The sequence below is a fragment of the Papaver somniferum genome, chromosome 8, assembly GCF_003573695.1.
Source record: "Papaver somniferum cultivar HN1 chromosome 8, ASM357369v1, whole genome shotgun sequence".
NCBI lineage: Eukaryota > Viridiplantae > Streptophyta > Magnoliopsida > Ranunculales > Papaveraceae > Papaver > Papaver somniferum.
In genome coordinates this window covers 41,270,464-41,283,698 of record NC_039365.1, presented here as the reverse complement: position 1 = coordinate 41,283,698, position 13,235 = coordinate 41,270,464, and the positions used below count along the sequence as shown (strand labels likewise).

General features: G+C 35.1%; 2 protein-coding genes across 2 annotated transcripts; one reads left to right on the top strand and one right to left on the bottom strand.

Moving 5' to 3' along the window:
• Positions 1-3,935: 3,935 nt before the first annotated feature.
• Positions 3,936-4,870, bottom strand: LOC113305465 (LRR repeats and ubiquitin-like domain-containing protein At2g30105). The gene is made up of 5 exons (XM_026554500.1): positions 4,788-4,870; positions 4,532-4,634; positions 4,336-4,419; positions 4,137-4,256; positions 3,936-4,046 (listed from the first exon to the last, which is right to left on the bottom strand). The coding sequence occupies exons 1-5, from the start codon at positions 4,868-4,870 to the stop codon at positions 3,936-3,938; spliced, it is 501 nt and encodes a 166-aa protein (XP_026410285.1).
• A 7,245-nt stretch (positions 4,871-12,115) lies between these two features.
• On the top strand, positions 12,116-12,826 carry LOC113306604. The gene is made up of 2 exons (XM_026555531.1): positions 12,116-12,467; positions 12,604-12,826. The coding sequence occupies exons 1-2, from the start codon at positions 12,244-12,246 to the stop codon at positions 12,722-12,724; spliced, it is 345 nt and encodes a 114-aa protein (XP_026411316.1). The 5' UTR covers positions 12,116-12,243; the 3' UTR covers positions 12,725-12,826.
• The last annotated feature ends 409 nt before the right edge of the window (positions 12,827-13,235 follow it).

Genomic DNA, 13,235 nt, shown 5'->3' with positions numbered 1-13,235 from the left:
TACAATGTATATTTCGGTTTAGTCGATATAAATACTTTTGTTACCGAACTTTTTGTTCGGTAATGTCGCAGAATATATGTACACGGATTTCCTAACCGAATTCATGGGTTCGGTTCAGTCGAGTTTTTCAGTTTCATGGCTGAACTTTTACATAGAAAATCTAAATATAGAGTTCGGTAAGGCCCTAATATATTTCTGGAAACTACATAACCGAACTTGTTGTTCGGTAGGTTCGATAAAAAAAAAATTAGATTACCGAACTTTAAGTGTTAATTTTTTTTGTTATTGACGTTGTGCTATTACTTGTAGGTTCCATGTGATCCAATTGAACCAATGGAAAACCAACCTTCCCCGGTTGGTATTTTATACGAGGACACATCCCATCACTACATGAATGACTTGGTATTCACAAATCCGGAAGATGCAAAGAGTTGGGCTAGACAACACGCACAAAAATACATGTGCGTATTAGTATTGAATGGGAGAGAAAAGAAATACTCGCTTTGAAATGGTTTGTGAGAGAAGCGGTGATCCCGATAAAATCCACAAGAGGAAGGGTTATGTTTATAAAGGAAAGACAAATAGGAAGAACAAAACTTTCTCAAAGAAGATTAAATGCCCATTCAAACTTGCATTTAATTACAACAAAGATAAGGGTGGATGGGTTCTCCACAGGGTTATGCAAGGTTGTCATAATCATCCTCGTCCGGAGCATCTTGAAGGAAACTTCATGGCGGCAAAGCTAACTCCTAAAGAGATGGACAAGGTAGATAAAATGAGGAAAATGAATATTTCACCGCTTCAAATGCTTCAAATACTAAAGGAGGATAACAAGGATAACCACTCATCTTTGTCTACCATTTACAATGCAATTAAGAAAATTAAAAGGAATGAATGGAGAGATAGACAAGTAATTCAACAATTGTTTCTTTTGTCCCAAGAGAAAAACTACGCGGTTCAAAAGGATGTGGATTCGCAAGGAGAGATAACACAACTCTTTATTGCGCATCCGACGAGTGTCCAATTGGCTCAATGCTTTCATCAAGTTCTAATAATGGATTGCACTTATAAGACGAACAATTACGAGATGCCATTGTTGAATATTGTTGGGCGTACTTCGACAAAGTCACTGTTTACGGTGGCATTTTGTTCCTTAAGAGATGAGCAAGAACCTATTTACATTTGGGCACTACAACAAGTTAAGGCAATCTTCCGAGGTGATGATATCCTCGGGGTTATAGTGACGGATAATGATGTCACATTGATGAATTCAATAGAGGAAGTGTTACAACTAGAACATAATATGCTTTGTACATTCCATATATGGTGTAATTTGATGAATAGGTGCAAGCCAATAATTTGTCCACCTAAGAAAATGGGATATGGAGAAATTAATATGCTACCGGAAAAAGAACGAGCGGATGCAAAAGAGAAAGTTGAAAAACAATACGAATGGGAATCATTGTGTTGGTCCCTTACCGAGGAATAATATTATCTAAATCTTGCGGAGTTTATCGCCCATTGGGATACTCCCGATTACCCCGGTGTTTATCGTATGCTCTTCGCCAATGGTTGGAACCACACAAATAGAGGTTTGTTTATGCCTATACCAACCAATATAAATACTTGGGAAATCAAGCAACAAGTTTAGTAGAGTCGGCTCACCGCCGGTTGAAGAAGAATCTCTTTGGATGTGTTGATAACTTCGTAACCGTGTGAAATTCTATGGAAAATTACTTCAAGCGCGACATTCATATAATCAATGAGAAGTTCCAAAAAAGTCGTATATTCAAAATGAACGGAAAATATGCCGATCACCCGTTGTTCAAGGGGATCCATTACAACGTATCTCGGCAATGTATGAAGTTGTTGATTATAGAAGTCGAGTTGATTGATAAGTGGGAAACCAAGGCGGATGAGGTGTGTGTATGTAACATGAAGAAGTCTATGGGACTCCCTTGTAGCCATATGATAATCAACTACGAGCATGGCGTAATACCTTTAAGCGACACTGATCCATTTTGGAAGCATCTAAGTTTCATCCCTCCTCCAAAGGAAGAAGAAGTCGAAGAAGAGTTTGGTGATAATGAAATGGGTAGAACCGTACTAGAAATGTATCGTGGAATGAACAAGCTCCAAAAACAAATCTTTTGGGATGACATGAGGACAATCATATATCCACAAAAGCAAGAGAATGTCTATGAACCGGCAAAAGGCAAACCGAAAGGTAGACCAAGCAAAAAAGAAACTAAAAAGCAACTACGAGAATATGCAAAGGTGTTACGTAAGAAGAAAAGTGAGCAAAACACAAATACTAGAGATCCTTGTGGCCATGAATATACGGCGGCAATGTACATGGAGAAAAACAAGAAACGGGGTAGGAGTATTGAGAAGAAAGGCGACACAAGTGAGCGAGATTTAAATAACAAGGCTCCGATATGTCCATCGCAACCAAGCCAACCATCTACCGGCGACATGAAGCTTAAGTCTCCAATGTGCCCCATTCAACCATCTTCCCTAGACGTGAAGCTTGAGGATCCAAATAAAGACTATTTGAATGAGCTACCTTTATACATTAGAGAATATGTTATATCCACCGACGACGTTCTTTCGGATGGTAATTGTGGTTTTCATGTTGTCAATCAACAACTTGGGCCTTTCATCGAAGGTGCCAAGCGAAATAATGGGTGTGTAATCACTCATATAAGGCAAAGGTTGTTGTCCAAACTAAAGGAGAATCCGGCCTTTTACAAGACAATGTTGTGCGATGGGGAGGGTAGTATCAATGAGCAATTTGTTAGGTATCAATGCCGTCTTAATGGGGGCCATCCGATCGCAATTGGATGAGCATGCCGATATGTGGACACTTAATCGCCGAGGCATTTAATTGCTTCGTATTAGGCTGTTGATCGTAAGCGGATTAAGTACCTTGATGTTTGTAAAGCTAATGGTTTTAAGTTTGGTACCCTAGCTTTTACTACTTTAGGCGAACTTGGTTTTGAGTCTATTGAGTTTTTGTATGGATTGAAGAACTACATGGTTAGAAATGATGCTAATATTCATGTTGGTAATTTTATTTTTATTAGAATAGATTTAGTTATTCAACAAGGCGTTGGAGCCCAGCCTAGTTTGTTAGGCTCCCAACTAGTTTCTTCTAAATGGTATAACTTTTCTTATTATAATAATACTTAAAATAAAAATAAAAAAATAAAAGAAGAAATTCTTGGATAATGAGAAAATGAATTTCTAAAAGAAAAAGTGAAAAAACGAAGAAAAAGAAAAGCGAGAGAACAATTTATTATTTTGTTTATAAGTCGTGGGGAAGGAGAAATATGTAAAGAAGCTTCAAGCGACAAGGATTTAAGAAAAAGAGTTACAAATTTTCAAGAATCAACGAAGTTCAAGAGTTTATCATCAAAAGTTGAAACCGAAGACGAGGATCGAGACACTACACCATTTTTTCCGATTCGAAACGGTTATTGAGCGTTACGAATCGGGGTTTTAACTGTTCAGGACCGTTACGAAAAGGGGTGCTACAAATTTTTTGTAACGGCCCAGCATCCTTTACGATTTTTTTGTAACGGCTCTTGTAACAGCAAAGAGCCGTTACTACGTGGCACTGTCGTAACATGCTAGAGCCGTTACGAATTTATTTAGTAACAGAACGTTGTAACAAGCTGAAGTCGTGACAATTTTTTTTGCAACAGTAAAAAAATTACTGTCGGTCAACCTTGACCTGGTCAGGAGCAGGATAGACAAAGCTGATGGAATCCAACGCAACAACAACTATGTATCTTCAATCCAATGGCCATTGCTCTTACAGGATTTCTCTACCAAGAAAGAAGCAGCTACGTAGTACTTCACCCGCAGACACAAAACACTGTTAACAACGGTTTAACAGCGGCAATATGCGACTTGAGAGATCGAGTACCTTATTAATCTTTATCAGCACATTCATCAAACACACCAGAACTTCCAACTCTAAAATCCAGTTGCTTCTGATGCTTTGATCTATGACGCTCATCAAAACTTTCCCACCCTTCAAACTGCTTGTGTGACATAATACTTGGATACATAAGACTATCACCTCTTGCACAAGTTTTAGATAAGAAAAAAATAGAATCAAAAGTCAATACCTGATTGAGAATATCAATTGTGATTTCTGTATTATGAAGATCAAGAGTCGAGAGCTGGGTGCACAGTTTGAATAGCATCGTAGGAAGGGATTTGAGGCTATTATTACTCAGATGCAGAGCCTACACAAACATGGGACTAAGTAAATGATGATATGATTCAGATAATTGACAATGGTAGGAAAAAAGAAGATTGGAGTACCTCAAGATTCCATAAACTCCCAACTGTGTCAGGCAAGTCTACCAAGAGATTTGAGATCAACCTGCACCAAGAACTGAGCTTATCCTGCCACCAAGGCAATAACATGAATAATTTAGAGAGAGCAATTACTTTAACTACGGTAAAATTCACAAAGTGAAAATGGTTATAACCGTGAGTATTACCTGTTGTTATTTACTTTCAAGATTTCCAGACGTGGAAAATTAATCAGCTTGTTGTTTGCAACATGAAGTTGTGTTAGAGAGACCAAACCACCCAATAAAGACGGTAATGAAGTTAAACTGCACAAGATACATATAGCACGACAAATTACAAACATAATAAAATTACTATCCCCTTCAAATCGAATAAAACCAATACTCTTAAGGAAGACCCACAACCCCATACTTTTTCAGGTATGACCTTCAATTTAAGAGATCTCCTCAGCAGCAAACTGCTGCTCCTCATCCTTGTATGAGACCTCAATCATGGGCTTGTCAGCTGGACCGCATAGAACCTTGAATGGCCAGTGCTTCATATCACCCTAGACAGTGGTGTTACTGAATCTCATACCAATCAAAAGCTTGGCATCTGTAAAGCCAAACAATGACATTAGCAACAACTCTTTGACAGCACGCATATTTGCAAACTACCATCAAAACAAATATAACTAAATTCCTATACTATCATATCAGTGCAACTGACTGGATTTATGAATACATGTGCAAAAAAGATTGATACTTGATTCATACACTTAAAGATGAGTTACATGAAAAAATTTGAAACTTGTTTAAGCAATGAACCCTACCTATCATGTATAATTATTAAAGAGACATAAACTTAATACTAAACCTTATTTATGCAATGAACAGTATATACCACAACTAAAATCGTAAATCAGAATCAGAAATCTAATATGCTCTCAGTTCAGATTGACTAATCATAAATAATAACTATGTACATCATATTGAGAAGGTTTATAATCTGTTTACAACGATTCAAATCAAACCCTAATTAAATGTGGCTTCGTCTGCAGAGAATCAAACCCAACCCTAAGAATTTCAATACCAAATCAAACGAGTAATAAGAAACCCTAAAATCGATTGAAATACTAAAACCTTAAAATCTAATTAATAAACTGAAATCCTACAGATGATAAATATTTACAGAGATCTGTGAAATCAAAAACCTAAACTCGCGTAACAGATGATTGAAGATCAATTCTTCAAAGATCAGATGATTTGATAACAGAATAGAGAAAACCCTAAAACTGATGATGAGAAACTGAAATCGAAACCCTAAACTGATGATGACGACGATGATGATGATTAAAAGATGATTGAAGAACTGAAATCTTCAATTGAGAAGACTTAAAATCAGATGTGGTGCACATCTGAATATCCAGGGGGAAGATAAGAGATGGGTTTACTCGATGAGAAGGGGGAGAAAAAAAGAGAGAGAATGGGAAAAGAGAAATGGGGTTTACTCGATGGGAATGGGGGAAAATCATTTCTTCAAGGGTGAAATTATCCTCTAGCGTAATCCATGTTGGGTGGAAAAAAATGGCACACGATTGAATGACACACGCGCAAATACACCTGTTACCCGACTCTAGTGTGACCAAGCGTGTGAGCAGCATGCGTAAATAATTAGCCTGTTACGATTCGTAACAGCTGACACTTGTTACGAATCACAAAAAAATTTCATAACGGCTTCAACCTGTTACAATTAGGTTGTAACGGCTTTTTGTAACTGTCAATTTTGTAACGGTTGATGGGCCGTTACGAATTTTAGTTATTATTCGGCAAAAATGGTGTAGTGAGACGATGAAGACGACGAGCCGAAGACGTTTCTATTGGATGTAGTGAGAGTGATGTTATTATCATTGCCGATAGAATGTGAAGGTAAGTGAATAATCCAATCCTCGCAATAATGGTTGATTTCCTTTCTTAGAGTTCATCAGGGAAAAAAAATTGTGGGGTCTCCAGAAATTATTTCGGAAGGTTTCCTTCCCACCATTAAACGTGTCGTAGGATTTCTCTCTTCATTCCTACTCGCACAAATGTGAGAACCATAAAGTGCATCTTTTGAGTACAATTTCACAAAACCCTTTTGGTGAGGCAGAAGTCAATGCGAAATGCTTATTGCTCGCTCTTGAACCCGAATTCTTTCATTATGGTATAGGTAAACCGGTCACACTTTCTTCGAATAATCGCACTTTACATTTGAATTTTCTCTTGTACTTCTAATTTCTTGACACTAGATTGAGAATCTTTATGTCCTCCTAGCTTTTTGGATTCTTGGGACGCTGGAAAGCTTTGAATTTTGAGTAGGTTTTGTGGGTATATCTCTCGTAAACCCTCACGAGACTATAACTCATCCACTAGGGATACCTAGGGGTTTAAAGGCTTGTTATACATGCTAAGTGTAACCGTAAGAGGAGTTGTATGTTATTAAGTTTAGTTAGATTTGTTGGAGGACTAGCAAAGTCTAAGTGTGGGGAATTTGATAGGTGTAGAAAATACCCTATTTATTATATATTGTTTATGCTTTTTATGCTATTTTTCTTGTAAATTATGTATTTTTTTGCTTGTTTTAAGTTCCACAGGTACTTTGGAGTCATACAGAGAAAAAGAAGAAGAAATATTCCAAGTTGCACAGAAAGGGCAAAATCATCATATTATAGGCGATCGTTATTGGGACCCCGACCACATGTTAAGGGGTAAACAATTATGTTTAAAGAAAAGGGCTAAAGACACTCAAGAACCTACTCCAGGCACCCATGCATTAAGTGACCCTTATCCAATTCAATGGGTGACAACATCCGTCCCCATATATAACCCTAGAATTCAGAAGATATGCATCTTATTTTTCTCATTCACCTGAAAGAGAGAGAAATAAAAGCAGCGGAAGCTGCTTGTTGAGATGGAGAAATGGAAGAATTGAGAGTTGCAACACAATTTTGAAGATCAAGATTGCAATGAGAGGGGTTTCTATGTTTTGCTGACATAATTGTGGGTATGAAATTGTGATGGGGTTCGAATTGATTCTGTGATAAAAGAGATGGATGAGAAATTATCAGTTTCAGAAAAGGTTTGTGAAGAATGAGCAATGGAGGTTGCAGGATGCTGTGGATGGTGCAGTTGCGGGCTAATAGAAATATTGTTGTGCTGATAAATTGCGGGAATAAATGATTGATTAGATGTATGTTAGGATGTGCAGGATATAAATGCCTAAAATTAGTCGGAGGTTATCCAAAAACACAAACAGAACCCTGTCGGATTTTTATCCTGATGAGTTAACCCAGTGACTTAGGATTTGACTTAGCTGAGTAAGATCCAGTAAGATCGAGTCAGAAAGCTAACTCGGCTGACACACACCTCATCTCTTGACCCCTTAACTTTGGTGACCGTTAGTTTGACATTTATATTCAACGATGTCGTGACGGAATATTCCGTGGCCGGAAAGAATGAACCAGCGACAGGCAGGTAGTTTCTGTCCGGATTCCGGTGATCCCATGAATTTTCACGGTGACCCAATTCTGCATAGAATCTTGTGAAAGAATGTTTCTCATGGGCTTGAAGACCTAAACTTGTAAATGGGTGAAGAATTAAGCTTGAATTTGGAAAGAGAAGATGAAAGAATTTGAGAAAGATTTGGACTTGGAAAGAAGACTTATAATAGAAAAGGGATCCTATTCCTAAGAAGATTGCAAGAAAATTGAAGCCTATAAATAGAGAAGTTCTCTACACCTCTACACACACAACACTTCGATTTTTCGCTTGCTTTCACATATTTTCTTCTTTTAATTATTTGTGTGAACTCCAAACTATGTGTTAGCATTGATGATACGATTCCGTGCTTCTGCGGCCACAATTGTCCTAATAGAAAATGAGATGCTAAGTCCACTTCAGCCACATGGAAAAGTTCGATAGACTTGATAGGTCCAATTGTGATTTTGAGATTCATCGCCACTATCGTTCTTTGCCTTTTTAGATAAAATCTCGTAATCTTATGTCGAATCTTTTAATTGTTATATCCGGTTAATAAAGTCTTAATAATCATGACACATTTGATCTTATAAACTATCTCCAGTAGCATTAATATTATTTAATGTTTAATTTATCTTTTTTATCCCTATTTTATTTTATAAGTGATAAAAGCTATCCTTAAATTATATATACTCAATTTTTTATTTCTTATATTTTTGTCTTTAAATTATTATTTTTTATTTTCAAACTATTTTATTTACCATTTCATTTCATTTATCAATGATAAAAATAAAAATAAATATTAAATAACTGTTTAATTAATTTTAGTTTGATTTTTCGTTTGAAAATTATATTAATAATATGATTTCAGGTGAATTTTCTTTGATGTGGTTAAAAGCTGAATCAAGCTCTCTTCCTAGAGCTCCTGACCCCACCGGAGATTTTTTTTTTTGACGGAAACAGGAGCTCTCAAACACCCCTAAATTTTATTTATGACTACCTCATTCAAATTGAGGTTTGAAGGATTACATTGATCAATTACATCAATAAACAAGACAATACAGACAACACAAGATTTACAATCGAAACTTAAAGAAACGAGATAAGAAAATCGTATGAAACTTCTGCAACCTGTTGGAATAATGGTTTCAAACCATTTTGTTTTTTGACCATTAATATCAGATGCTTCCACAAAAGGGAAGTAATATGCCCAAATTAGATTCTTCAAAATCGATCTCCATATCTGGCGAAGTAGATCGTTTTCATCCGTCACATGCTTGATAACAATGCAAATCCAAATCCACCAGAAATCCCTAATAATAGAATAAGAAAACAAGTCCTGATAGTATTGTGAAACCATCAGACCAATCAGAAAACCATAAAAATTGTTTAGAAACAATCAGAATATTTAGGGTTTTCGCAAAGGGATTCGAAATAGGTATGTGTAAATAAATTTAAGATTTGAAGTTTTGGTGTTTTTAGATTTTATTGATTTGCTTAGCAAATAACCAATTCAAAAAAAAAACAAAGGTTTTGAATTGTGACTCCTGTATATTCAAATTTATTATTGATTTTTCTTAATGTATTGTACATGAAAACAGATTATCCATGAAGGGGGAAATGGGGTTGATGCTAATGAAATCCTATCATGTACTACGGTCTGTAAACAATTAATGTTTTTAGTAACTTGAAGCAAAAGTGAGTTTGAGTTTGCTTACTTTATTTGGTAATGTAAAACAAACCATGCAATGAATTATGTGTTTGAAATATTACAAGTTCAATTTGTAAATTTCATGATCAAGCTTTTCCGATTACTAGGATAGTGTCTTGATGTATAATACATGGATGTGATGGAGATATTTGATTTTTCGATTAAAGGCTTATCGGTTCTATACAAGTATGAGTTAGGGTTTGTTCCTTTTCTTAGTATATTTTGATTGTCAATTCTTTCCCTGTTTGAGTTTTGCAGTTTTTGGCTTATGAATTACTGACCAACGGGCATTATGATTTGTTTCTCCGATTACTAGGATAATGTCTTGATGCATAATACATGGACGGGATGGAGATATTTGATTTTTCGGTTAAAGGCTTATCAGTTCCATACAAGTATGAGTTAGGGTTTGTTCTTTTTCTCAGTATATTTTGATTGTTAATTTTTTTCCCTATTTGGGTTTTGCATATTCGGGCTTATGAATTACTGACCAACGGGTATTATGGTTTGTTTCTTCTTCTCTATTCTGTTTTGATTTCTTAATTTTACTCACTCATTTGGCTTATCAATAACTGACTGACAGATTTTAGTTTCTCTTTGTTAATCTTGAGCTTGCTTTTGGTTTAATAATTAGTTTTGTTGTTGGGAAATTTAAATTTTTTCAGAGGCTTATAAGCGAAATTAAGAAGGATTTGTAATTGTTGTATGAAATGCCAATAATAGATAATGAGGTTATTTGTTTGTTCTAATTTCTTGAATTTTTCAGATTATTCATAGAATTTTGATCTCTAATCCGGCTCTAAATCATTCATTTTGAATTTTATCCCATGTTGATTTTAGATATAGAAACTTGGAACAACTATAAGAATTTAGGCGATTGAGTAGAAGAGAAAAGAATATACTGTCTAATTCATCACAAAGCGCATGAAAACTAGAACTTGTCGATCTTTCCAATGTAAGTCGTTGTGGTGTTAATACATAAAGAGCAGTGATTGATATTGCAGCAGCACCTTTTGAGTCTGTGGAAGGAGTTGTAACCAAGTTTGGGGGATCATCAAACTTGGAATGCAATTGTTACCTTTGAGCTTTGGGGGATCACCAAGGAGTTCTAAAAAATCCAACCAAAGGAGGTAGAAGCTTATTTGGAATGCAATTGTTACCTTTGCACGCTTCTAATAGCAAACAATAATTTTGTTCTTATTTTTTATATGCAGAGATGTAACTACATAGAACTTGAGCTTGGGAATGTAAAAGTAGAGCTTCCCAAGTATAAAAGAAAGAGTCTTTGGTGGTGGCATATTCGCACTAAGAAACTAAAAATAGCTAAATATGATCCTAGAGAGAGCAGATATTGAAGAGCACCACGCGGAAAGGGATTCAGATATTGCTATGCTAAGCTGGGTATTGTACTATTTCGGTCCAAGTACGTAACGCGAGTTATTTATTTAGTAGTGATTGCCTCTAATTTTGTTTGTTTGCTTATAATTGGATTAAAAAGCAGTGATGTTGTGTACAGACATTTTACTTATGTTTTTGTTACATCCAAGGGATCTGCAAATATGATAATGAAGAGGAAATCCGATATCTCAAGCGACCTAGAATTTTCAAAGACTTCAAGGCAACAAATGTATTTATTCAAGCTAAAAGTCTCAACAAAAATGTTTGATCTCAAACAAACTTATGTAAATGTGATTATAATAAATTCTTCTCTTTTTACTCTTCTCGATTTTGATGGAACGGTAACTGGGATCAATTAAGTGTCCTTACGTCTCTTGAGTCTTGACCTTCAATACTATAGTTAAACAATGGATGTTATCCGACTATGTTTCTGCATTACTTATATAATGGAGATTTTGAAAGTTATTTTTTCTTAACTTGAGTTTATGAAAAGTTTACCCTTCAAGGTATTTGTTTCTTACCACTTGGTTATGTAATTATAAGTTTATATCATGCTTACTTTTTGTTAGCAACTTAATTTATATTCTGCTTAGATATTTTTTATCTAATCATTTTTAGTAATTGAATATTTTTATTACCTATTTATTTTGTTTTATGTGTTAAATTTTCAATCCCTAAAAATTCAGTAGCACTAATATATATTTTTCCTCTACAAAACATCTAGACCGTGCAACGCACGGGTATAAAAGCTAGTATATATTAAAAAGTGGTTATGTAAAATAATGTTTTTTTAACAATCGTAATAGTAGTAACAATTAGTAAATTTAATATTATATATATTTATATTGAATAGTAAAAAAAATTAATTATTTTTAAATCCAATAAAATCGAATAAAACTATTTTCAAAGATATATGTCTATTTTTGTCATTTGCTACAACAACAATGGTTGAATTTGATATTTTACCAAACACACTTTGATTACTCTTTTAATCAGTTTTAATTTTAGTTAATATTTTACCAAACATCAAACTGTTTTTTTATCACAGCACAACACAGTAGAAAAATGCTTCTACAAAAGCTAGCTTCCCCAATACCAAACTAAGCCTAAGAAGCTTGATTTTCAATTGCGGTGCGTTACATGAGGTGTCCGTAATATCTTACCATAAGTAAGAAACTTCCCGAACTTGGACGGTACTTTCTCTATATCGACCTGAAACCTATTACTTCAATACGACAATACCTGTATAAAATAAATCTTCTTTCTTTGAGAAAAAAAATCAAATCAGTTTTGTTTTAAAGAGCATTCGATATGAACGACGTAAGTTCTGATATCTCCACTAAAATTCCTGCTATGGCTTCAACAGAGGTCGATGAACATGATCATGTACCTGTTCATGACGTCTTCGAGATGGAATCGCTTCGTTCCGAATTGCCCAATAAACTTAAACTTGATGTCAACTACAGGCTCTCAAATCGATTTGATTGGACTCGGTTTCAGAATGGATCGACTCCTCTAACTCCAGGAGAAAAAAGGTTAGTTTACTTTTGATTTCAGAAAAATATATATTAGGGTTTAGAATTTGGGGATTTTAATGTTTTTAATTCTAGATTATTGTCTGCCTGGTATATATTAATCAACTAATTAGCACTTATTTTTGTTATTTGTTAGGGAAATTCTCAAGTTCTATCTTGGTCGACATGGACGGTTCAAAGTGCGCACGGGGACCAGACTCATACCATTACCAAAGAGATCTAAAGTTGTCTCTTCCCATGGTTTCAATTCTGATTAATTGTTGCTTATGTTTCTCTAATTTGATCTGAATGGTGGTTTCGTTATATGTAATGATCTTACTTTAGATTGTCACATTAATAAAATTTCGTTCTCCTATGTATGTTTTGTTCTTCTTCTCTTTGAAAAACACCTTTGATTTCTCGAGCCACTGTTTGTTCTTCCCAGACTCAGTCGTTTTAGAGGAAGAGCTGAGATTCCATCAGAAAATAGTAGTGGCGATGTTAATTACGATTATGGCCTATTTACAATTGGTGCTGATAGTGGTGGTGTTCGTGCTTCTCGTTTTGGTTCTAATTTTGGTGCTTCTAGTTTATAAAGCTTTATGATGCTTTGAATTGTATAATCAGCATCCTTTTTTTATCCTTAAAAAAATTTGTGTAGGGAAAGACTGAGACTGAAAGCCACAACCGGTGCATGAAGTTGATTAGTTGTGCAGTATCTTTATATACAATCTCAATTGTTGTCTGCAATGAAGACTATAACAGTTAAATAAATTCTTCTAGAAATAA